A 26,605-nucleotide genomic window follows, 5' to 3' on the forward strand; every position below is an offset into this window, starting at 1 on the left:
AACGTGACACTAGAACAAAAATAAGAAAAGAATGATAAGATAAGACGAAAGGGCAGTAGAACAAGTGAAAAAATAAAAGGGACCGGAGTATATAATAAAGAGAGAGGAGAGACATAGAGAGAGGGAGATACAAAGAAGAAAGAAAGCATGAAGAGAAACAAAACCAACACTACCATAGAAGGAAGGGGATAAACGAAGTCATTCAAAAGAGGAGAGATGGGAGAAGAAGAAGAATGGGGATCTAAAGGAGAAATGGGAACATGAGATATACAGAGTACAATAAAATAAAGTTACATCATCGAAATCGGAACCCCCCTCCCCATCCACTCCTCACAAGAGATTTTTGCGATATAGAATGTGGAAAAGAACAAGATCATCAAAGTTCCCCTAAATCTGAACACAATATGAGAAGAGCATGAGGAGAAGAAATAAAAGCAAGGAGAATGAAGCAAGAGAAAGACAAAGTACATAGGAGAAGAGGTGTGGGAAAAATAGAATAATAAAATAGAGGAGGGAATAAAGCCAAGAGCTCCGAAAGAGAATAGGAAGCAAAAAAGAGGGGGGAAACCTACAGATGTTGGAAACATGAATGAGACCAGCGAATTGAAAAATACTCTAGAAGATAACAATGAAACAAAAGAAACACCTAACAGGAACTGAACAGCTAAGGAATGAATGAAACGTAGATTGATAAACAGGACAACAAAACAAGGGCCAAAGAAAGAAAAGGGAAGAACAGAGGAAGAACAATCCCCCATAGAGAAGGCAATACTCATACAATATGTAGAAACAGTTCCTAAAATTTAAAGAAAGAACTTGAAAACTGAGAACAGTAGTCAAATAGAGAATATAGAATAATAATGAGGTGAAAAACATTATGGAAATCATGCAGTAGAGGAGACCGCATTATATAGTAATGTAGATTCTTGACTGACGAATCAAGTAGCAAAAACATGACCAACAATAGAAATTGCTACCAATGTGTGAAATAAGAAAACAGTAGAACAGAGAAAGTGTAAGTCAGTCAGCATCAGGGGGCTTCTTGAGAGGCGATCTAGATTGGTCTCTCTTCTGTGTGTTAGTGAGAGAGGAGACGGAACGCAGAGCTGAGTCTCTATCCTCCTGGGAGCGAGGCAAACGGGTGAGATCCCTGCCACGTTGTCTGGAGTCAGTACAATCGTTCAAAGAAGATGTTGACACATTTGTAACTGAAGTCTTGGATTGAGAAGGGGGCGCCTGGGAGGAAGATTGAGTCTCCATATCTTCGGACCTGAGATCGTCCAAGAACTGCTGAAGAAGCGCAGGATCATAAAAGTATTTAGAATTTCCATTCCTAGTAATACGAAAGCGCGCGGGCTCAAATAACCCATATTTGATGTCCATTTGGCACAGTTGGGGCCGCAAAGAGAGAAACGCCTTCCTCCGTTCATTCATTTCCTTAGAGAAGTCTGCAGCCATGTGAATGGTATGACCTTGAAACAGAAAGGAGCCTCGTGAGCGAGCCAGTGATAAGATTTGACGGACTTGTTCATGATGAATAAAACAGGCTATAATTGGTCGGGGTCTTGCAGAGCCATCAGAGCGAGGTGGACCCAGTCTGTGAGCCCGTTGAAATTCAAGAGGGGGAGTAAAGGAAATTCCAGTCAAAGTGGGAAGAGTGACACATAGAAAGTTCTTCATGTCATGCTTTTCAACATTTTCTAGAAAGCCGAAAAAACGGACATTGTCTCTACGACTGCGATCTTCCAAATCGATGATCTTGCTGTGTAGAAAAAGGAGATCTTGGTCCGAACTTTGAGCAGAATCCAATCAACTTTCCATAGCCACTATTTAAGATTCAATGTCGTCAATCCTTGTATGAAAAGTAGTGGGTTCAACCCTAATTGACTTAGTCTCCGCAGCTAATGATGACATGGTAACATCTAGACCCTCCAGTCGACGATTAACTCCAGAAAGTTCTTGTAAAATGCGTTGCATGGTGCTAGATAAAGACTTGTCACTCTGAGGTGACGCAGTTTGCGATGAAGGAGGCGACGCAGAACCATTACCTTTAGGTGGCGAAGCGGAAGGTTGTTTCACTACTTCGGTAAAAAGTGGTTGCTTAGATCCACGACCATCCATTCCTGGCAGCAGACATCTCAGCGTACCGTTGTATAGGCGGTCTACAGTAGCGAATAGATGGGATTCTCGTGACAAAGGGGTTTTTTAGAAAAATAGGACTAGATGGGCGCGCTACCTGGGTTAGAACGTTACAAAGTGTGTGAGAAGCAAGATAGTCGTTCATGTAGTGCGTAAAGAGCAGACGGCAAAACACCCTTAACCGTCCAAACAAGTCAAAAGACAAAACATTTGTACATAGCTAAGCTCTCGCAACTACATTTATGTTCATCCAAACAAGGTACAATGACCAAAGTTCAAAAGAAGCGCAGAAGCAGGTTCTTTGATGTAAATCTTCTTGTCACAGCAAGACGTTTAATTTTCTCCAGACTTGAGAATAACAAATACGCCGACACGTGTTTCGTCGTGTACGGTTGAGTCACACGACTCTTCAGGGCTTCCACTCCAAATCCAGTGTGTGGAAGGAGTAAGTCTGGACCTCTGAAGGCTCAGTATCAAGCTTAGGTTGCTATGGTGTAAAGGCGGAAAGCCGGGAGGGGATTCTTAATGGCGCCAAAAAAGGAAAGTACACGAGAGACGACCGCCGGGAAATAACGGAGGAGGGATTGCCAGCAGCGGCACACCACTGCTGAGGACACGTACCCGTTTCCTTTCCTTTTTTGGCGCCATTAAGAATCCCCTCCCGGCTTTCCGCCTTTACACCATAGCAACCTAAGCTTGATACTGAGCCTTCAGAGGTCCAGACTTACTCCTTCCACACACTGGATTTGGAGTGGAAGCCCTGAAGAGTCGTGTGACTCAACCGTACACGACGAAACACGTGTCGGCGTATTTGTTATTCTCAAGTCTGGAGAAAATTAAACGTCTTGCTGTGACAAGAAGATTTACATCAAAGAACCTGCTTCTGCGCTTCTTTTGAACTTTGGTCATTGTACCTTGTTTGGATGAACATAAATGTAGTTGCGAGAGCTTAGCTATGTGCGAATAGATGGGATAGTCGAGTAAGAGGCAATGATGAGACCAATGACGTGCCAAGCACCCAAGAGGCAACAATACATATGCAGCAAGGAAAGGACAAGTAGATAGTGCTTAAAAATAGAGAACTGCACAATGGTGTCTCCAAACAGCAAGTATTGTTTCACCAGATCAGTGTAAAATTGAAGTAACAAATGTCGCGCGCCAAAACTGTCTCCTCAAGAAGGCATGCGGGTATAATAAGTGAAAACAGCAGCAGACCAGCTATACCAAAGTAATAAATTGGACCACACAGCAGAAGTGCAGTGATTGAGCTGATGGTGAAAAGGCAAAGACATGCAGAGCAACAAAATGAGGTGACCGAATGTAATAAAGAAAATTGTCACCAACTGTCACTTGGGGCCAACATAAAGCATGTGACTCTACTTTGAAGAAATGCAAGGCAATTGTTTGTGGCACTATGGAAAATACTTAAGAGTCATTGAAAAATGCAAAAGGCGCCGTGAAAAATCATTCTTTATAGTGCTGCAGTTCAGTATGTAGAGAAATCCCCTCATAAATGTATTGGGAGAGGGCGCCGTGTGTTAAGAATACACATAATGTTAAGTCCCAGCGTCTGTCTGATTGCAGGAGCGCGGCCTCGCCTGCTGAGGGGGTGCGGCCTAAGGCGAGAGAAAGCCCGGCCCTGGAGTTGATGGAGGCGCGGCTTACCCTGACAGGAAGTGCGGCGTCATAACCGCGGAGGTCCCGGTATAGATGACGGTGCAGACAGTCACGTCTTCATGCCGCCAAGAACTAAGGAAACCAGCGCTGCAGCAGCACAAGAAAAACGTCGCTGCATTCCTGGCAACGTCTGCTGGCAGTGGAGCTCCAAAAGCAGGATCCCGGCAGACAGGTAGGCAAGGGAGGCTCGTTGGGGGTCCGTCCCTCAGCGGAGCTCTCACCTCAGGCAGCCATCTTCCTGCGTGGCCAGACCACGCCCGACAGCCATTTTCCATGAATTTCTAGGTCCTGCAGGTGAGCTCCCCAACGCTTTAGAGAAATGTTGCTGTCATTACGATATGGGTCTGCACAGGAATGAAAGGTAGGCCCTAAGAGATGTTTCATATTTTTCCCCACCAAGCCATTGCTAATTTCACAACTGTGGGATTTGTGGTTGGGTCTTTGAAATTTCCCTGGGCTTGAACCTATTGTGCATCCAATTGCTCTTGTAAGGGTCTCATGCGCAGATGGCAATTTGGGACTAAAAAAATACAAGGTGACATCATTCCCAACATTACCTTGAACGTACGAAAATAAGTGAATAGCCGGAGATAAGCGCATGTAGCTCTTCTTGCTGATGGCCATGTGAGGCCCATTGATAAGCCAGTCGTCCAGGTATGGGAACACCTGACGACCGATTAGTCTCAAGAGAGCTGCCACAGAGGCCATGCGTTTTGTGGAAGCTCTGGGAGCCGAACAGAGTCCAAATGGAAGCAGTTTGAATTAGTAATCGCACCCTGCCCCCTTCAAGCTTCCGATGTTTCACATATATGGTGATATGAAAATATGCATCTAGGAGATCTAAAAATGTCATATAATCCCGGTATTGAATAGATGTAAAGATGTCATTCCGAAAGGTTGCTTCTTTAAGCATTTGTTCAACAGCCTCACATCCATCACCATTTTCCCGACTTCTTTTTGAAGAGAAAGAAGTTGGAATAGAAGACTTTGTTGCAATGTATCGACAGAATTTCTTCTATCGCATCCTTGGAGATAAGCAAATACATTTTCACCTTCAGCAGAGACAGATGACGATTAGACCTCTTGCGAGGAGGTTGACTGGGACACTTTTTACCAAATTCCAGGTTGTGGCCCTGTTGTATCACGTCGAACACCCATTTGTCTTAACAGATGCTCTTCCACTGATCATAAAAGTTGTAAAGATGTTTTCCTCGATGCCTTTGATGACAGAATGAGGCAGCTAGTGCCTGCAATTTGTCACTGATGCCTATAGGAGCATTGGAGTTTCCCCCCAGCCGGATGTCTACGTGCAGGTTGTCTTGAATATAAAGAGGCTGAAGTGACCCTGCATTACTGTTGTGTTGCATATTGAGGACAATAACCCTGTTGGGAGTAGGGCTTCTATCTATACTGTTTGTAAGATGCTCGGACGTAAATTGGCCTCTTAATCTGCCTCCTCGAAAGGGTTGAAAAGAACATTATTAAAATGTACCCAGATAATGTGCCATTTTCGTCTTGATGGAATGAAGGGTGTCATCAACATGTTTCCCAAACAGATTCTCCCTAACAAAGGGCAAATCTATTATATTTGCCTATACTTCTCGCCGAAAGGCTGTGGCTTTCAGTAAACCGTGATGGTGTAGGGCTGCTGCACCCGCCATTTGTCGAAAAGCTGTTGAGGAGAGATTCATCGCTGTTTCAATAATTTTAGAGGAAGCTCTCTCAACTTCTTGAATAATTTCTTTAACTTCTTTCCTCTTATCCTCCATCAAAAATTCTAGGAGGGCCTATATGTCGGTCCACATTTGTCTGTCATATCATCCTAAGATGCCTAGCACATTGGATGCCCTGATAGAAGTTGCCGCCATAGCTGAAAAGCACTTACCAATATTACCTAGCCATCTACCCTCCTTTTCAGGAGGAGCTGAACATGGGACAGAAGGGTTTCTGGACTGCCTGACAACAGCGATCATGTGTGGATGACCTATAAGACATGTAGGTGAATTTTTCCAGTGTCTTATACTTTTTTTATCCAGCCGAAGAACAACTGCTGCCACCATGGCAGGGGTCTTCATAAGCTTCAATCCTTCCTCTCAAACGTATTGTACAATGGGAATTAAGAGAATCGATTTTTGAGCTGAATCTTTAAAGTCGTTTCGCTGATAAAGGTAAGTCAAAATCCTTAGCTACTATGTCACCTGGAAGAGAGTTAGTAGGTGATGGTGCAGGCAAAGTAAACTACAAAAAAGCTTTATAACCATCCAATTCACCTTCTTCCAGCAGTTACTCCATATCACTCAATATAGTCATCTCTTATTGTGATGGGAGGTAAAACTCGTTTTGCCTTGTTTGCGGGCCCAAAGGACTTTTATATGGAAGAGAAACTGCACCTGCAGTTTCAGAATGCCCTGAAGTAGACTGTACTGGAGCATTTTCTTCAGGGAAGCTCCTGCAATAGTGGCTCAACATTTGGCATAAATCAGTTACCAGTGATGCATATAGGTACTGAAATAGTGTCTTCATATGAGCTATGCTGTTCCTCATACTGCTCATCATATGGATAATGTTCCCGAAAAGAGTCATAGCAATGAGCAGCAGATTGTTCTCGGTCTTGAAAAGAAAAATCCCCTTTCAAATATGTAGAAGTGTTCTTACCATGGTCAACGTCCTCAGTACCTTGGCATTTGACACTTAACTGATTGGGAGTACAGGCTGGCCCAAATGGCCCCTCATCCCCTGACTTTTCCATTTCAAGGAGACACACAAGGGGAAGAGGAGACACCCTGACTCTTCCATCTCAAGGAGACGTACATAGGGTAAAGGAGACACTTTGCTTGGATCAGGTTGTAAAGCCACAGGAATTCCTTCTTTCGATATTAGAACTGTTTCATAATGGGTCGTCGATGGGCTTGTCGATGTCAAGGAAAAAACTGACCTCTTCGTAGGTATGAGAGCAGTAGGTATGGTCGATGTCGAAGTGAAGGTTCCTGTTGACGGTAATGTCATCAACATTGTCGTTAGGATCTTCACGGACAAGGAAGATGTCGCAGTACTCGTCCTTTTTGGAGTTACCGACGCTGTGGTTGTCACCAGCAAGTTGGGCGAGATGTGTATCGATGATCTCCCCGTCAAGCTATGGACAAAATGATTTGAAGCAACATGGCTCAACTGATAAATTTTCTTAGCCGAAACAGTTCTGCAATGCTTACACTCCTTTGGTTTATGGTGAGGGTGTAAGATGTAAAGGAGTTCTTTATGGGGATCCTCAGAAAATATTCTTGGTATCTATGACATAAGATTTAAAGGCTTGAAAAGCCCTTTCGTAGATCCTCTGACATGGTGCTAACATGGAAAAAGAACCAAAATGTTGTTACCTTTGAGTTGCCTGAAGGTCAAAATATCACTTTTAAGAGAAGGAAAGGGTCATAAGTTGATAAAAAGCACTTAGACTGAGCAGAGCTTAAGGAGACTCCATCACACACAACATGCGGCTAGAAATCTGAGGTGTAGTGGCTCTGCAGGGGGAAGAGTGCTCCCGGGTCTGGTTTCTAATTGGTTATAGTTTGGTTCTAATAAAACAATGTGAACTGGTTACCAATGTCACTTACGAAATCCATACCATCAAATATGGGGTACTGCAGGGCTCAGCCTTGAGCCAAACACTGTTCAATTTATATGTTTAACCGTTGGCAGTAGTGGCAAAAAGCAGAGGGCTCACAGCTGTGTCAAATGCGGACGACACACAGTTGGTAGTGGCATTCTCGGATGGCTCCGGGCAGGACGCATGCAAGTTTCAGAGAGATCTGGAGATCATCTAGGAGTGGATGACTGCCAACTGTCTCCAGCTTAACGCCAAGAAGTCCGAGGTACTGCTGCTGATTGGGAGAGACACCGGGTTGTGGAGCGAGCACTGGTGGCCTTCCAAGTTGGGCTGTGCACCTGTCCTTAAAAAGGTGCTAAAAAATCTGGGGGTGTGGTTGGACTCCGCCCTTAGCTTTCAGACGCAAACAAAACAAGCATTTGCAATGCAATAGGTCTCGCATTCGGGAAAGTTTAAGCTATTGGCATTGTTAATGACAATGCCTTTTTTATCTGTTTTGAAAACGAACATATAAATAACTGGCATTATCATTTACAATGCCAATAGCTCAAAATCTCGCAAATGCCAGACCTATTGCATTGGGTGAAGTATTGGGTGAAGTATACTCTCTACTTGCATTCAGAATAGCTTTCAATAGGCACTCTTAGTTGTTGAATGCCAGAATGAGAAAGTAAACGTATTTAAGTACCATTCCCACCAAGAATGTGAGGATATTCACATTCGATAAAAAGCACAAATAAAAACCCAACCCTCAACTGGTTCTAGGAACATGGGACTGAGCACAGGTCATTGCTGGAGTCAATGCCCTGTCACCAAGGCCCTCGACACCCTGCTGATGGTGTTAGGGTGCAGGGTGCGAATGTAATATCTGAGGAATGGGGGCTCTCGGATCGGCCCTCCTATTGTTCCCCTCTCCTCGGTCCTGTCCACACCCACCCCCTCCGGACAGGCTGCCAGGCAGGGACAGGTGCTGGGTGTCCGCGCAGGAGCTGCGGGAGTGTTTATAGTCAGACCGGGCTGCTGCTCATGGAACGAGCGGGGGCTGCTCCCTGGTCTTGGACACCCCGCTTCTTCCCAAGGTAGGACATGCGTACCCCGATCCTTGCATGTGTGCCACCAACTCCTGTGCAGTCTGCGCACATACCCTGATCTCCTAGTGTGCCAGCCCTATAGATGGTGTGTGTGCGCTTTGAAGCCCTGTAGAGGCAGTGTGAGCTGCAGGGACCCCGACCTCCTTGTGTGCTATCCCAATACGCGTTGTGTGCTGCGAAGCCCTGTAGAGAAATACTAATAGCGCTTCGTGCAGTCCTGCCGTTTCTAAGCGCTTTAAAAATTAAAATACATTGAGTGAGGACAGGAATTAAAAATAAAGTTTAACATTTTGAAAGAGCGCTTCCGTAGTTGGTCTGACTTATTGAGATGAACGTACCAGAAAAGTAGAAGCTGCATGCTGTGCTGAAGTTAGCCCCTCTCTGTAGTATAAAAGCGGCTTCACCGTTACCCTCCTGCGAACAGACTTACAATCTTCCAGTAAATTACCGCTGTGAGGGAAGGAGGAGTGGTGTTCAAAGAAACAAGTCACCCACCGCCAGGCGCATTTTCTGCAACATCAGCCATCAGTGCGAGAGACACTAACGCCGGTAGAGACAAACGACGGACTACTCCATTATAGCAGCGTGGAAGGAAAAGAAGAAATAAACAAGCCGTGAGCGTGCACGTCCCGAAACCGGAAGTTCGGGAGCGTCACGGCTGTCGCGCGGTGGCTGCAGAAGTCAGGAGGGGCTACTGAGGACGTCGATGGGTGAGTGGGGCTTAGTTGTAGGGGGGGGGGGGCGGGTGTGTGTATGTGCGTGTCTGTATGTGTGTTCAGGGGGGGGGCTGCGTGCGTGATTGAGAGAGGCGCTGTGTGAATGTGGGACAGACAGGAGATGTGCACGGCGCCGGGAGGCTGGGCATGCGCGTCCACGATGTTAAATCTGCGCGCGAAGCCCGGTTAGGTAAGAGAGGGGAGGGGATTGCCTGTATGTGTCTGCCTGCGTCTGGGTGCCTACGTGTGTGTGTCTGTGTGTGTGTGTAAGTAAGTGCGTGTGCGCACGTGTGTGTGTCTGTGTGCATGCATGCGCGTTAGGCTGACTTGCTGGGAGTATGGGAGGGAAGTACACGGCGCGGGACGGAACATGCGCGTTCGCGCACCCATATCCGTCTTTCAAGCTCGTAACACCCTCTTGTCCCTCATTCCCCCGAGACAGGCAGCTATAAGTCTCCGCCTGGACGCATCCTTCGGATGCTTATTCCAGGCGAGACCTAAAAAGTAGCAGGAACATGCTTTGGCATTCTAAAGGGGCTCTAACTGGTGCTAGAGTTTTTTGACCTGTCTATTAGGCAGGTTATTGTCCAGGATTCCATTCTGTCTAGACTGGAATATGCCAATTCGCTCTATTTGGGAGCCAACAAGGCAGAAATTGCAAGACTGCAAAGGGTCCAAAAGGCTGCAGCTAGAACCTTATTGGGTCTGCCCAGGACATGCCCTACCTCTAGTGCTATTCGTCGGCTACATTGGCTGCCTGTGACTAAACGCATGAAGTTTAAGATTCTTTGCATGTCTTTCAAAATTAGGAATCTCTCCTCTCCAGACATCTTAGCCAATCTGCTTATATTCTACATCCCCATCCCCTTCCGCCAACTCCGGTCTTTGGGCCAGCATCTGGCGGTTGTTCCGCGGGTGATGAGGGTTCGTGCTGGTGGACGTTCCTTCTGTGTATTGACAGCCAAACTTTGGAATGTGCTCCCCAGCATGAAAAACTACTTGGTATTCCATAAGGCGATCAAAACTCACCTCTTTCCTCCACTGTAGGCAGCTTCTGTTGTCAATAGTTCTGCAGTTTTCTGCTATCAGTGCTGGGATGCCCCTTTGCTGGGGCAGCTGTGCGCTATATAAAACAGCATAACATAACATAACTTGGCTTCTCTATGGTTTTCAGTGCTTAGGTACAGCACTGTTTACTGGACAAGTTACTTACATTCAGAAACGCCTTATCTAGTAGCGACTATCTAGCTGCAGATTCCTTACCTTACAATTATCCCCAGGCATCAGTCTGGATCAGGAAGATTTTCGGAAGAAATACCCCTGCATGCTGGTAGGTGCACGATGTCGTCCACAGTGCTTATATAGGCACCACCCCAGCATGCTGACATCAGTTACTTTTTGCGTATTTCCACACCAGGAAACCAAAGTAACGAAGAACACGGACCACTGGTGTGGAAAACTAGGGCCCTAAAAGGGGAAAGCCCTGTTCCTACAAATCTATTCGCAGAGCAGAGTGCATGGGTGGGTCAGTAAGGAATCTGCGGCTATAGTCTTTAACAGATAAACAGTACAGAAGATAAGTAAATTGTCCATTTGATCAAGACTTCTAGCCGCAGATTCCCTACTTTAGATTAGATACGCAAGCGTCGCACCGGCTCACAAAAACAGGGGAGGCGTGGAGTTGGACCTGGCAACGGCTCTGCAGAACTATGCCTGGAACATCGAAGTTCTCCACTCATCAGACGAGGTGAAGTCAAGTCTGTTTAGACTTCTTCTTGTGCCTCTTCCCCACGAGTCCTGAGTACTTTGAGGGTGACTAGGACGACTTGTGGCTCCTGGAGCGGCCCAGCGACCTTTTTCTCGATCAGGACAGAGACCTCGTAGGAAACGCACTAGACAGTGCAAACTGCTGGGCCGAAAGCAACTTTAGGGACTGCTCCCTCCAAGCTTTCCGCGCCATGATCCAGCAGTCCGAGCACGACTTTAAGTCTTGGTCGCGCTCGAGACACCATAAGCACACAAGGTGCGAGTTGGTAACCGACATGGTGTGGTGACAGGCAACACACAGTTGAACTCTAACTTCCTAGATGACATTCTCGACACTCAAGAAAAAATATTCGACAAAATGCAGAAAAAAAGTCCATCAAAAAGAGGTAGAGGGGTAGGTCTTCTCTGGATCAGTGCTAATTGATGTGGGAAAAAAAGAAATAATGTTCATGTACGTAAGTGGTGCCTACATAGGTGACCACAACATGACTTGCGGTGCCAATGACGACATTGCGGGATACCGAACAAAGCCACCCGAAGGCGCGCAGGGGTACTCTAGGGTACCTGAACTTCCACCTGGAGAAAAACAACGACAACAACATCACTACCCTGCTCGACAACCTTGCCAACCTCGGACTCACACAACTGGTGAACACCCCCACCAACCTCGCTGGACACACGCTCGACCCCATCTTCTTCACCAGCAACCACATCTCCTTCAGCCACTCCACCGAACCACACTGGACCGACCACAGATGCATCCACTTCACCTTCAAAAAGATCACATACTACCACTGCAGGCAACAAATTCCCCGAAGATGCTGGACCAAAATCACCACAGACCAACTCTTCTCATCGCTCTGCCAGAACCCGCCATCCGACACCAACGACGCAGCCCACAACCTCACACAATGGATCACCAACTGCGCAGACGACCTCGCTCCACTGAAGAACCAACCAGGCAAGACTGGCAACAGGAAAATCCCATCGTTCACAGACGCCCTCAAAGACTCAAAGAAATTATGCCGAACACTCGAAAAAAACCTGGCTCCATGAACGAACTACAGAAAACATGACAGCCCTCAAGAACGCCACCCGCGAACACCACCAGCTGATCCGCACCACCACAAGGACATCATTCAAAGAGCGACTAGACAACTCCCCCAACAGCAAGGAACTCTTCAACATCGACAAAGAGCTCTCCAACCCCAGCGCCAGCAACAACGACATCACACCGTCACAAGAACTCTGCAACTCCCTCGCCACGTTCTTCCACCGAAAGATCACAGATATACACGACAGCTTCGGACCCCAGACTCCGCCTCCAGTCACAGAACCAGAGACCCTCACTACCACCCTCAGCGCCTGGACCCCCATCAACACTGAAGACACCACCAACGTCATGAACTCCATCCACATCGGCTCCCCCTCTGACCCATGCCCCCATCATATCTTCAACAAAGCCGACACCATCATTGCACCCCACCTCCGGAACGTCATTAACATCTCCTTCGCGTCAGCCACCTTGTCCAAGAACCAGAAGCACGCAGAGATCAACGCCCTTCTGAAAAACCCACAGCGGACCTCAAAGACCTCAAGAACTTCCGCCCTATCTCTCTTCTCCCCTTCCTGGCTAAAGTCATCGAGAAGACCATCAATAAACAGCTGACCGCTTTCCTCGAGGCTAACACACTCGACCCTTCCCAGTCCGGATTTCGGCCAAACCACAGTACCGAGATTGCCCTCATCGCAGCCACCGATGACATCAGGATCTTGATGGACAACAGAGAAACAGCCGCCCTCATTCTCCTAGACTCTCGGCAGCCTTTGATACCGTATGCCATCGCACCCTAACAACCCGCCTCTTCAACACTGGGATCCAAGGAAAAGCCCTGGACTGGATCACCTCGTTTCTCTCCGAAAGAACCCATAGAGTCCCCCTCCCTTCCTTCCGTTCAGCAGCCACCGAAATAATCTGCGCCGTACCCCAAGGCTCCTCGCTCAGCCCAACACTCTTCAATATCTACATGAGCCCCCTCACCACCATCGCACGCAAACACAACATCAACATCATCTCCTACGCCGACGACACCCAGCTGATACTCTCCCTCACCAAGTACCCAGTCACCGCCAAAACCAACCTCCAGGAAGGAATCAAAGACGTTGTAGAATGGATGAAGCACAGTCACCTAAAGCTGAACTCAGACAAGACGGAGGTACTCATCCTCGGACAATCCCCATCCGCCTGGGACGACTCCTGTTGGCCCACGGCGCTGGGCACCGCACCGACACCCACGGACCACGCACGAAACCTGGGATTTATCATGTACTCCTCCCTCACGATGACCAAGCAAGTCAACGCCGCCTCGTCCTCCTGCTTCAACACCCTGCGCATGCTCTAGAAAACCTTCAAGTGGATCCCCATCGAAACCAGAAAGACTGTCACTCAGGCCCTCGTCACCAGCCGACTGGACTACGGAAACGCCTTATACGCAGGAACCACTGCCAAACTTCACAAACGACTACAACGCATACAGAACGCCTCCGCACGACTCATCCTCGACATCCCTCGCCACAGTCACATATCCGCCCACCTGAGAGGCCAGCACTGGCTCCTCACCCACACACACAAAGCGCTCCACTACATGGGCCCTGAATACCTCAACAACCGCCTCTCGTTCTACACTCCCACCCGCCAACTCCGCTCCGCCAGCCTCGCCCTCGCCACTGTCCCACGGACCGCAGAACCACCACCGGAGGAAGATCGTTCTCCTACCTGGCAGCCAAAACGTGGAACTCCCTCCCCGCACACCTACGAATGAACCAGGACTATCTCACACTCAGAAAACACCTCAAACCCTGGCTTTTCGAGCAGTAGCAGCCCCCCCCCCTCCCCTCCCTTCAGCACCTTGAGACCCTCGCGGATGAGTGGCGCGCTCTATAAATGTTTTGATTGATTGACTGCCTGTGAAAAAGTTTCTGGATCCAGTCGGACACCTAGGAAATTCAAAGGTAGAGAGTCTGCAGCTAGAAGTCTCTATCGGATTGAATGATTAAAATACTTATTATGGAGCATGTCAGCAATATATGGTCAACAACCCATAACAGACTCACTTAGCCACCCCAGTTCTAACACAGCTATAAGCAAATCAGTCTTGACCCTGTGCCTGATGGGAACAGTCCAGCCCGAACTGCCAAGCTATGTCTTCGATGAACCGGAAACAAGCATCCTGGGACTGGTTTCGGTCTAACAGCCCTCATCAGCCAGGCTAGCTTGAATCCAGTAGCTAAGTGAGCAAGGGACCCATGTCTGGGCATACCCTGCCAACTTAGGGCGAACAAATATAGGCCTTTGTGCAGCTGCTTTTAAGTCTTGATTGAGGATAAAGAAGAAACATGTGGCAAGTCAGCCAGTTTAGGCTTCCAAGTGAGTAAATAAGGGTCAAACATCTTCACTGGCTTTCTGTGAGCTTAGCCAAACACTATCTCAACCTTTTGCCTTAATCAATGTGCTCACACTTAGAGGCTGCCTCTGTTTATTTACAGAAATATAAAAATATTATCATAACAAGTTTGACATATGTTTGCCAAATTCTTGCTAAAGGGGTGATGGCATGAATATCGCTTTGATGATTTGTTGTTAGTTACACTAATTCTGTTAGTAGATCGCCCTTTCATCAAAAGATTATTAATACCGAACAGAACCTGAAAGTGAACAATGAAAAATAAATAGCTGCATCAGACTTAACAGGGCAGAAACACACAGCGTGTACTTTTGCCACAAAAATGCCTCGAAAGCCCTTATTGCAACTTGGGGTATTTCAACAGAGCGACAACGCTAGGTCAAATACCATAAGCTTCAGTTTCAAAGGCATTTGGGCCCTTTATTATCAGGTCTGAAATTCCAGAGATATTAATTCAAGGCTGGGAGGTGCCTAGCCTGTGTCAAAGACAGCAGGGGCTGCAGGAAGCAGCATTGCCCAGTCTCTGCCCACCGTTTGCAGCAGTCTGAGGGGAGAGGACAGTACTCCCCTGGACAGGCCCAGCCTGCTCCAAAGGACACTCTTGCTCACATATTCCACCTGCTCTGAGCAGACGCAAAATTGTTTTATTCTTTTTTTAACCGAAAAAAGGGAAAACTCCACGGTAAAGTCCCATCGTAACTCCGTGTCCACCTAGTTAGTCCCCATTTCGAGGGGAAAAGCTCGTAAAGGCCAGGTTTGGGTGTGGAAATAGCACTCTCAAAATAAATTCCAGCTCCTCTATCTCCGCACCACACTCTAGCCAAATCATTTTCTTGTCGAACCATTTGGTGCCTTTTAACAGAAAACTACAGAGAAAGGCACATTATTAAGCGATAAAGGGAGCTACAATGCACAAGAGATAAACTTGTTTGCAAACATACCCCGCTCTCCGCCTTGAAGCATCGGGGAAATCCTCAGTGGGCCTTCCAGTAAGGTTGGAGGAGAAAGAAAGGCTCTAGTCTCAGGTGAGGGCCGGTTCAGAGAGGAAGGTCCATAGGGAGAGTTCTCTGCAATTATAGCACCACAGAAAAAAAACCAAGTAGAAGTAGAGGCAAACACAATAAAACTCCGTAAGGAATTGACAATCTCAAACAGAATAAATAAAGCAAAATATATCTTAATAATCACAATCAGTACCTCTTCCAAACATCCTGGGGACATCAAGGGCATAGGGATCTTTCTCCAGTAGTTCTACTTTAAACTCCAATTCTGTTAATCTGTGTAATTAAAAAGATATGGTTTACACAAAATAATGAACAGCAAAGCTCCTAATTATGTTAAGTACACAGTCAACTTTCACAGTCTGCCAAAATGATTTATGCTTTTGAATGTGCAGTGACACCTAGTGGTCTAATGACAAATAATGATGCTACATTTGTGATACTAAAATGTTTTGAAAAGCACTGATACCACTTATGAGAGAAAGTGGAAAGTCTGCTACTGAATCTGCCAGAAGACAAGTATACATCTTTAGGAAGATAGTTCAAGGATTGGTTTCCTGGGAACTACAAAGAACAGCCAATAACTCAAATTGCTGCAATCTGCTCTGATCTGTGCAGTTCTGATTCTGTCTGAGAGTAGATGTTGGAGAAGACGCATTCTGAGTCTCTCTTGAATAAAACAGAAGGACAATTCCTGAAACAACAGAGAAGAACTTGGGGTATAGGGCAATTAGCTGCCCAATGGTTTGAGTTATTATAACTGCCATGTCAGGAATAGAATCTACTGATGTACACACCATTCAAGGATGGCGGCCAATATTTTTTAAAGTCAAATCTTTTTTATCAGCAAATCAAAAGGGAAAGAGAGGACTGGGTAAGCCAGTCCGGATCCCCTGGTTAATATGTATTTATCAATAAAGGACTAGCTTTGTTGTGTTTTTAGGGGGACTCAGTACGTACGTACGTATGACGGCAAACCACTTGGTTTGGTTGTTAAGCCCTCACCCACCAACTTAGTTGGTGGCATGCTTCATCATCGGGCCCACCACAGTGACACCGAATGTGTCCCGGGTGTGCTTCGACTCCAGATTACTGAGGAGCTGGTATACTTCTCTGAGTGTGCTGTGAGGGGGGTGTGTAAGAAAGTGATTTAAAAGCTATGCAGTGGGTCCCAGTTCCCGAGGGTATATAGGTAACTTTAATATCTGGGCCCCTGCTAGCGAATAAAAAGGCAGTCGGACGCAGTGGAGTGAATTATGAGCTCCCACGTCCTATGTGGTCTACATGTTTCAGCCAGGCCTTTTATATTTACATCTGGCTTTCCTCAGGACCAATGAGTGTGGGGGTGAAAAAACTATAAATTATAAATTATATAAAGTGATATGTGTTGTTAAAAAGGTGTCGCACACGCTAAGGTGCTATACGTGTATGGAGGGAGATTCCCTCCGCTTTAACTTGCTATTTGCTGTTAAAGCCTCCTGGGTCACCTGGCAGGGGGAGAGGACCGAAATTATCGGTCTGCGAGCTCCATGAACCTGTAGTCCTGCTGCGGTGTCCCGAGTGCATAGCTTTTAAATCACTTTCATACACACGTACTGAGTCCCCCTAAAAACACAACGAAGCTAGTCCTTTATTGATAAATACAAATCTTTTTTTATTTCACCTCCGGAATAGGGAGTAAGCAAGAAACTGACTGTTACACAGCGTTAAGCCTACAACCCGCTCAGGGCTGGCCACGTCAGGACATGATGCAATAAATAACATTGAAAGTTCTCGTACTCAACAACATTGTACACAGCGTTTCGCCTACAACCCAACCGGGCCAGCCGCGTCATACGTTACCCGATGTATGCCGGGCAGTCACTGCCCGAGATATTTATTTTATTTATTTTTCACATTTGTAAAGCGCACTGTAACCAGCCGGTGTCCTGGCGCTGACTGACCACTCCCTACACTTGGGCCGAAAGTTTTACTGTTTTAAAAGCCATGTTTTCAGGGCCCTCCTGAAGGACATTAACTGGCAAGGCGTTCCAGGCCTTTGCTGCTCCCAGGGAGAAACTCCTACCCCCAGCGTGCTTTCCTGACTCTAGGAACCACAATCAGTCCCTGATCGGCTGACCTGAGGGCTCTTGCTGGTTTATACCATTGGAGTCATACAGTGAGGGCCTATTCCTTTGAGCGCCTTAAAAACTACGCAGAGAGCTTTAAATGTAATTCTTTAGCGCACCGGTAGCCAATGTAATTTCACCAGATCCTGGGCGACCGGGGAAAATTTGGGTGTACCCGTGATCAAGCGGGCTGCTGCATTCTGCAGGATTTGCAGTTTGTTAAGCAGCCCATGTTGAGCATTAGGCAACAGGCTGTTACAGTAATCCAACCGAGACATTATTAGTCCCGCCACCACTGTCTTCCTGTGCTCATCCGGGAGGAAGGGCAAAACTTTGCGTACTGTTTTCAGGACATAATGGGTTGCTGAGGACAAGGCGTTTACTTGAGGCCTGAAGGACAGTGTCTTGTCCATCAGGATCCCTAGATTTTTCACCTTAGCAACTGGGGAGGGGGGGCACCCATTTCCTCTGGCCACCATCTTGGAGACCAGAAATTTTCAGAACTGCGGTCTTTGAAGAGTTCAGCTTAAGGCAGTTCCCTGCCATCTAGCTACTGACCGCCCGCATTCAGTCCTTGAACCTGTTGGCAGTGCCTTCCACTCCCCCCCGTAGCAGCGACACCACAATCTGCGTGTCGTCCGCATAAGATGTTAAATTAAAACCGAAGGATCTGATGACTGGGGCCAGCATAGAGACATATACGTTAAAAAGGGTCGGACTCAAGGATGAGCCCTGAGGAACCCCACAGGGGAGCACAAACGGGTCAGATTCGAAATCTCCCAGAGCCACCACCTGATTCCTGTTGGAGAGGAAAGCCTGTAGAATCTTAAGGGCTTTCCCCTGAACCCCACAGGCCCTCAACCGATCCTCCAATAGTTCGTGGTGGACCGTATCAAAGGCCGCGGACAAATCCAGCAGGATCAGGGTGGCTCTGCCTCCTGCATCCATCACTGATCTAATATCTTCTGCCGACTTGATTAGGGCCGATTCTGTACTGTGCCCCGCCCGGAATCTGTGCTGTGAGGGATCGAGATGTTGCCCCGCACCCAAAAAAGTGCTCAACTGAGTGTTCAATATGCCCTCTATGATCTTGGCCGGCAACAGAAGTCTGGCAATGGGCCGATAGTTGTTCAGATCGGCCACATCCAATTTTTTTTTTTTTTTTAAGAGGGGCAGGATAGATGCCTGTTTCCAACGGGAGGGAAACTCCCCGTTTTCCAACATGTTATTGAATAGTGGGGTGAGCACAGTGGCTATCGGAAAAGCAGCGTACTTTGCTATCGTGACTGGGCAGGGGTCACGGGGAGAGCCAGATTTTAGCTTCTGGAGTCGTCTCCTAACATCTTCCTCGCAAATCGGGTCAAAGTTAGTGAGCCTGTTTTCTTGCCCATTGAGCTCTATGTTCCCTAATTTGTTCTCCGGGGGGATGATCTTTACATGATCATCCAGGGAGTAGAAAATCATCTCAACCTTGTCCTGAAAGAATTTGGCCAAATTCTCACATAGATCCCGACTAGGGGGTACCTCCACCGGTTTGGGAGCAGCCAGCAAGGAGACTGTATGGAAGAGTTCTTTAGAGGAATTGCTTGCATCCTTGATGCGCTTAGTAAAATAGGCACGTTTTGCCTTTCCAATCATCTCTTTATAAGCTGCCAGCTCCAATTTGAGTATTTTTTTATCCTCCTCACAGTAATTTTTCCGCCAGTTTCTTTCCAGTTTCTTACAAAAGACTTTGTGATCCCTGATCTCCTCTGAAAACCACGGGGCCGATGGTCTTGAGCGGGTGGAGTCGTAGGTTTTTGGGGGTACCAATCGCGTACATGCATTATCCATCCAATTAGTGTATGCAGTTGCTGCCTCCTCAACGCCTCCTGGGAAGGGCGCCATCGAGGATCTTAATAGGTCATTGAGGGCCGTGCCTTCTAAGTTTTCCATTTCCTAATTGTCCTAGCTGGGTTCCTCACCTTGCTAAGTCTGAGGGGGGGGGGGGCAGGGTGATGTTAAAATACACTGCGGCATGATCTGACCAGGGAACCGGGCATATAGCCGACACCACTAGATTGGGATGGTTTGAAAAAACACCGTCTAGGGTGTGACCCGCTTTGTGTGTAGGTCCAGTCACCAATTGCCTTAACTCCACCCCTTCCAGCAATTCCATAAGTTCCCGCGTATCCGTGTCAGGTGTGCCGTCCAAAAGAAAGTTAAAGTCTCCTAAAACTGTAAAAGTCTTGGCGCATACTGCTTCTTCTAGCAGACTGCCTAGAGCAGCTAGAAATGGGGCCTTGGCCCCTGGGGGTCTGTAAAGTAGACATCCTCTGAGGGTTTGGTGATCCGACAAGTTGAAATTAAAAGCCAGTGCTTCTCCTAGATCTATAGCAGCTGGCTGAAAATTCCCTCTCACTGAGTTGTGATAGATGATGGCCAGTCCGCCACCTCTTTTTCCCACTCTGTTCTGAACCGAACACCTATAATCAGGGGGGGTGGCTTTAACAATGTCTGGGCCAGATCCTGCATCAGTCCAAGATTCAGTTATGAACGCTATCTTGGCTTTCGTCTCAAGTATTAGGTCCGCGAGTTCAATGCTATGTTTGACCAATGATCTAGCATTTAACAGCAGACATTTTATCACGGCCTGTTCTTCCTTCTCCTTCCCTCTATCTGTATTAGTGAAGAGCTTGGAGGCCTGCCAGAAGAACTTAGGAAGGACCCTATTACAACTCAGGCATCGTTGTGGTACAGTCTGCAGGTCACAGCTCATGTCCAAACATGAACAGCCTAGCAATCTATCTTCACCCCCTAAAGCCTAAAGGGTCCCACGATCGTAAGTGTAACGACTTACTTTGTGAGGGTCCTCTCGACCAGGGTTTCTGGAGCTAGGCGCGGGACCGGCGCGGACGGGCTTGCCTTTGGCGCGCCTTCGGCGCGCCCGTTGCAAGGTCGCGTCATCCCGATTTATGAGGACCAGGGGAGGAGAAAGACTAGACCGCTCAGCCTTGGCCCGCTTCAAGATGGCGGCCTTCCAGGCGAGTGTCCAGTCGCAGTTCCCTCGTCCCTGTTCAAGACCTGAAGGTAGCAAAGGGCGCAGAATTTCCAATCAGCCTGCCCCTCCCGCCACTGAGTCGCTATTAAAAAAGTACCCAACTCAAGAGGCAACAGTTTAAAAATGCGACAGCGCTCAGGTCTCAGTAAAATGCACAAAATCACGAGGCAACAGTTTTTTAAATTCAGCAGCGCTCGGATCACGATAAAAACAGCAAAGCACAGTATAGCAGAGATATGTGTTAGCTAGCTCCCGGCTCAAGCCTCAGGAGCAGTCAGGTCGCGCGGTCGCGTCATCCCGACTTATGAGGAACAGGGGAGGAGAAAGACTAGACCGCTCAGCCTTGGCCCGCTTCAAGATGGCGGCCGTCCAGGCGAGCGTCCAGTCGCAGTTCCCTCGTCCCTGTTCCAGACCTGAAGGTAGCAAAGGGCGCAGAATTTCCAATCAGCCTGCCCCTCCCGCCACTGAGTCGCTATTAATAGCCCAGTCCCTAGGACCAAATATAACCAGTAAACCAGAAAGGTTAGAAAAATTAGATCAATGGGCTCCGAACTTCAACAGAGTGTCAAAAGTCAAAAGGGATGACAGCAGATCAGAGTAGACAGTAGGAATAAGTAGGGAGATAAGACTAGAAAAGAAAGAGGGCGCAGAGTGCATTGAAGAGGGTGGAGGGGAAGGGGGCAGCGCAGCGTGCCGGTCAGCTGGCCATCTTGTAGCATCTACATTGTTCTAGGCCTCACGCACTGGGGCTTCTATGGTAGCAGCCTGCCCGGTTCACGGGGGACCACAGCGTCTTCTACTAGCCGTAGCGCCCGGAGCTTGGGAGGCATGTATCACGCATGTTCTACTGCACATAAATATTTCACCAGGGGTTGCCACACCGCCTTAAAGCGCGTGTCGCGAGCCTGTAATCTAGCTGTGAAAAGTTCCATTGTTATGACATGCCAGAGTCGCACAAACCACGCAGCAATGGGTGGCGCTTCAGTCTTTTTCCAATATAAAGCAATGAGCTGCTTAGCTGCCCCTAGCATTTGAAGCGCCAATGTCCAGTCGCTACGGGTTAGAGCCTTCAGGCCAGCAGGTTTGACACCCAGTAGTAGCGTGCTAGTGGTTTCAGGCAGAGGAAACCCCAGTACCCCCTCTGATGTGGCTTAAGACCTCCTTCCAGAAGAGGGTCAGCGAAGAGCAGGTCCACCATATGTGTAGAAATTCTCCAGTCGCAGACCGACACCTCCAGCACTCAGGGGAAGAGGCCGGGAACATTTTGTGTAGACGCTGTGGCGTGTAGTACCACTGGGTCATTATTTTATATGCATTCTCCTGTTGTGGTATGCTATGATATATTTTGGGTATGTCTCGCAACAGACGGCACCACTGTGCCGAGGGGATGTCTGTGTCTGAGATGGAGTGCCAATGATGCTGGTACGGATGGGAGGGCGGTGTGTGAGGGTGCTGTAGGATCTGATAGATTTTTGAGATCAGGCCCTTCGATTCAGTAAAGGAGCGAGCTAGCAGCTCGAACGGAGTGAAAGCACGCGTGGCGGCCTGATATGTGTCATCTGCCAGCACCCAATGCCTCAGTTGAGCATATTGCAGCCCAGCCTCAGGCGGTACTTGGAATTCCTCCCTTTAGTGGGTGAAGGTCTTGAGAGAGCCCCCATCAAATAAATACGTAAGTACTCTACAGTTGCCCTGTGACCACTTATGGAAGGCCCTAGTGCGATGGGCCGGAGGGAAGCTCAGATTCCCCTCAATTGGGGTGTGTGGCGAGGGGAAGGTCGTGATGCCCCTGGGTATAGGTATAGCTATTTTGTCCCAGATCTCCAGCACCGTTTTCGTGGGCACCGCCAAGTATGCACTCGGAAAACGCCCCGTCTTAGATTTCCACGCCACATCCCAGATGGTGCGCCCAGTCACAGCTCTGTCCATGTGTAACCATCCCTTCTCGCTCTCAGTTACGCCCCATGCTACTATAAAACGAAGATGCGCTGCCCAATAGTACTCCACCAGGTTAGAACAGGCCAGTCCCCCCCAATCTGGTGGCGCCAACAGAAGAGCTTGGGAGAAGCCCCCCCTCCCCCCCCCCCCCGAGATGAAGTTGGTAAGGTCACGCTGCAAACCTCTTATGTTATGCAGCGGTATGGGAGTGGGGAGACACTGGAATAAATATAAGATTTTGGGTAGAATGGACATCTTAATTGCATTGATTCTGCCCAGCCATGACGGCACGAGCAGCTTCCACCGCCGCAGATCTTCAAGGACAGATCGTCGGCATTCCCTCCAGTTGACTTGCGTCCAGTCGTCCAGCAAGGGGGTCAGCTGGAGGCAAAGATATCGGATATGCTGGGCCGTCAACCGGTAGGGGGCTATCTGCTCCAGATGAGGGATTTCTGTCTTCAGGATGGTAAGGTTGAGGGCCCAGGACTTATTGTGGTTGATTCTCAGGCCAGAGACACGCTCAAAGAGGCACAGCGCTGAGTGCACTGCCGGCAGGGATTCTCGGGCTTTGTGAGTGTAAGGATAAGGTCATCCGCGAAGAGCGCTACTTTGTGGTCTTGGCCGCCTAGGGGGATACCATGGATGTTAGGGGTCCGGCGAACCATATCCGCTAGAGGCTCTATTGCCAGGGCAAATAATAGGGGCGAGAGCGGGCAGCCCTGTCTGGTTCCCCTACCGATGTTGAACGGCTCCGTGAGCTGCCCGTTGACTCGGATCCTGGCCCGTGGCGCAAGGTACGGCGCCATGATCCTAGTGATCATCTTCTGGCCAAGCCCTTTCTTATGTAGCACCGCCCTTAGGAAGGACCAGTCCACCCGGTCGAACGCCTTTTCCGTGTCTAACGAGAGAAGGCAGGCTGGGATCCTCCAGTGGGGAGCCTTCCCCACAAGGTGTGCAACACTGCGCACGTTGTGCCAATACTTTTTAATATGGATCACGTTTAAACTAAGCTAAATATATTCTTCAAGTGGTGCCACTATGTCAGTAAAATGAATTGCCCACTGTATTTCACATTAAAGTGAAAACGAGTCTTCATTTGGTTTTGAATACCACCTATGACCGAGAAATGTATATGTCTTGGGGCCTATTAACGATGTATTGTTCACCACTACAAGATGGCGGACGCTTTTCTTTCGTCTTGTTAACAATCAGCAATAATTTGACCCAGCTGTTCACCAGAGCGGGCTATTTAAAATCGGGGAAATCTAACTTTGGTTTACCGACGATACTACGGACGACGACGTGATTCCACATGACGGCGCCTCTATTAGGTAAGCTAACACCTGGGTGGTGCCCCCTTTGCTACTTAAACGCTGTGTACCCTTATGGTGAGAACACGGGGGCTTTTTCTGTCTGCACTTCTAACCGCTGGAGGGGGCTATTTCTCATCAGATTTTTCTTTCAATTCGGAACATGGAGAATTGTACCCCCCGTTTAGAAACGCTGTGGGTGAGGTCTCTTCCTATGTGTACTATTAGGTTGTGATATTATTCTGTCATGAGGGACAAGTCTTATGACACAGTGTTCGTATCCTATTTGAGTAATTAGCGCTTTAATTTTAGTTATTGTATCCCTAAGGAGATAGGCCCATATACACGTGGTTCAGGCTAGGCCCTATTTAGATATGATACACGAAACTTGCCTGGACCACACTTATTTAAGGAAAAAAAAAAACTTTTTAAAGGAATGGAAAAATATTTATTTAATCCAACCTGGCAATTTTATTTATTGCCAATTATTTTGTTATTTTTCGAACATTACATTATGCTGTAAATGACAGAAAAAACACGATGCAATACAACATTTCTAAGATTCAATACATAGAAAAACACAAAATATCAATAAATCATATATCAACATCAAACATCATACAAAAAATAATACCTTAGTCTCGATTGTCTTAGTGAATTGTTATTCCACCAGAAAGCTGCTGAGGCGTTTTTAAGACCAGAACAGTCGTCCCTGGTCTCTCATCAGGGCTTAAATTCTTTGAATCAGCCTTTTCATAGGAAGGAGGAGGTGAGATGTTAGGGGGCGGCGAGGGACTCAATCGTCTTATCCTGACTGTCTTCGATGTGCCGTTTAACGGCTTGTCTGTTCACAGAACTTGGTAAATCTTCTTCTCAAGACTCTTGACTGAGATCCCTACCGATACTGTGCGGACACAACGCGTTTAAGTTGAGGAGATCGTGTAAAGAAGATTTACTGAGTTCTGTGAACAGATAAAGCACGCTCAACGAGTTTTGCGAATAAACAAAGCACGCTCCAGGATACACACTGATGGTTACGCCTTTCCGTTAACAAGCCGTTCAACGGCACATTGAAGTTATTAATTATCTCTGTATGTACTAATGTTTTTTGTCTAAGGTATTATTTTTTTTGTATGATGTTTGATGTTGATATATGATTTATTGATATTGTGTGTTTTTCTATGTATTGAATCTGAGAAATTTTGTATTGCATCGTGTTTTTTCAGTCATATACAGCATAATGTAATGTTCGAAAAATAACAAAATAATTGGCAATAAATAAAATTGCCAGGTTGGAGTAAATACATATTTTTCCATTCCTTTAAAAAGTTTTTTTTCTCTAAATAAGTGTGGTCCAGGCAAGTTTCGTGTAGCATATCTTAATTTTAGTTATAGCTTTTTCATGGCACTTCATACTGATGACTGACTTGTCTTCCTTATTGTCTGTATGCCTTATATATCTGCCCCCTATACTGTTCAACTAGAAATGTAGGCCTCCTTATACACAACATGTGCTCTAGATATTGATAATAGCACTCCGAAATATAAATAAATAAATAATAAATCATCTCTTTATATATCTCTGTATATATCAGATGGCATATTATCACTGTGCAACTACTCGATACAGATTTCTCCCGTTTCTTTACATATTCCGTTTGCTGTTCTCTTTTCTTAAGGGGGGATCTGAGACACTACAGAAATTGGATGCGGAGTACTTGAAAGAACATTATTATTCTATCTAATACATGGAGGATCATTACAGAAACCTTCGCAGATAGCGAGGTACGTTTGGCTTCTTAAAAACGTTCTTAGTTCCTTAAACATGGTAAAATTATGGTTTAACAAGGGGAATACATTTATTCTGCATTAGGTGGTTATTCCTCGGCATTAGAAACGGATGGGCTGAATAACATATTGCTGTACTCTACAGACTATCAAATACAAGTGTATTAGCTGTTACAAGAAAGAACGAATACACATTTTCATTAGGTACATATAAAACATTTGCTATGGCATCATCATTATTGTATAAATTAGAGAATATTTGTCAACTGATACGCATTTATATTCATTATAAGGTGCTGCTTTCAATGAATATTTGTTCCTGCTAATAAGGTGTCAAGCTTACCAGAGCAGTCAAAATCACCACTTTTTATTGGTAAGAGCAGAATTAATAGGTTCTAGATCATTAGTGTTCCTCTACACATCCCTTCTTTAAATTCACATTTCTAATAGTGACTCCTCTGTTAAGGGATAAGGCCCTGTATGTATACAAGTCCGAACAGCTTATCAACTATAGACAACTCTCAATCTTTCCAGAAATCGTTCCTCTCTCAAAAGAAATCTTATTTGATAGTTTTTTCAATTTTCCCTCATTTATGTTTCAAAGTTGTGTCCATTCACTTGCTTGGTGATTAAACTTCCGTCAGTAGGTCAGTAGGCATTTTGTATGAATTTGTTATGAATTTGAAATATCTGGTGAAAAAATGGTTGAAACCAGAATAATCATGTATAGTGGATATTAATAGATTTGAAACGGTTTTGTAATAAAGTATGTGTTTTTAATCTCATGTAAATAGGATTGTACATAATATGTATATTTTTTGTATACTTGTTTGTAGCCCTGAAGAAGTCCTCTGGACGAAACGTGTTGGCTACGTTTGTTTGTGAAGAAAAAGAATAAAGAACTTTTTAAGCCTTGCTGAACGGACTCTATGAGAACTTTATTATACTTGTTAATTCATTTGTTG

The 26,605-nt window shown here is 46.7% G+C and overlaps 1 protein-coding gene across 6 annotated transcripts in view; it reads right to left on the reverse strand.

Annotated features, from left to right (window-relative positions):
• The window catches only part of MIA2 (MIA SH3 domain ER export factor 2), a 702,601-nt gene that overhangs the window by 123,602 nt on the left and 552,394 nt on the right, over window positions 1-26,605 (reverse strand). For all 6 annotated transcript variants that reach the window (XM_086937351.1, XM_086937350.1, XM_086937349.1 and 3 more), the window contains exons 23-24: window positions 15,653-15,732; window positions 15,397-15,522 (exon numbers count right to left, since the gene is read on the reverse strand). In XM_086937351.1, the coding sequence (XP_086793477.1) occupies window positions 15,397-15,522; window positions 15,653-15,732 (206 nt within the window). The remainder of the gene's footprint in view (window positions 1-15,396; window positions 15,523-15,652; window positions 15,733-26,605) is intronic.

The sequence above is a fragment of the Lissotriton vulgaris genome, chromosome 9 (assembly GCF_964263255.1).
Source record: "Lissotriton vulgaris chromosome 9, aLisVul1.2, whole genome shotgun sequence".
NCBI classification, from domain to species: domain Eukaryota; kingdom Metazoa; phylum Chordata; class Amphibia; order Caudata; family Salamandridae; genus Lissotriton; species Lissotriton vulgaris.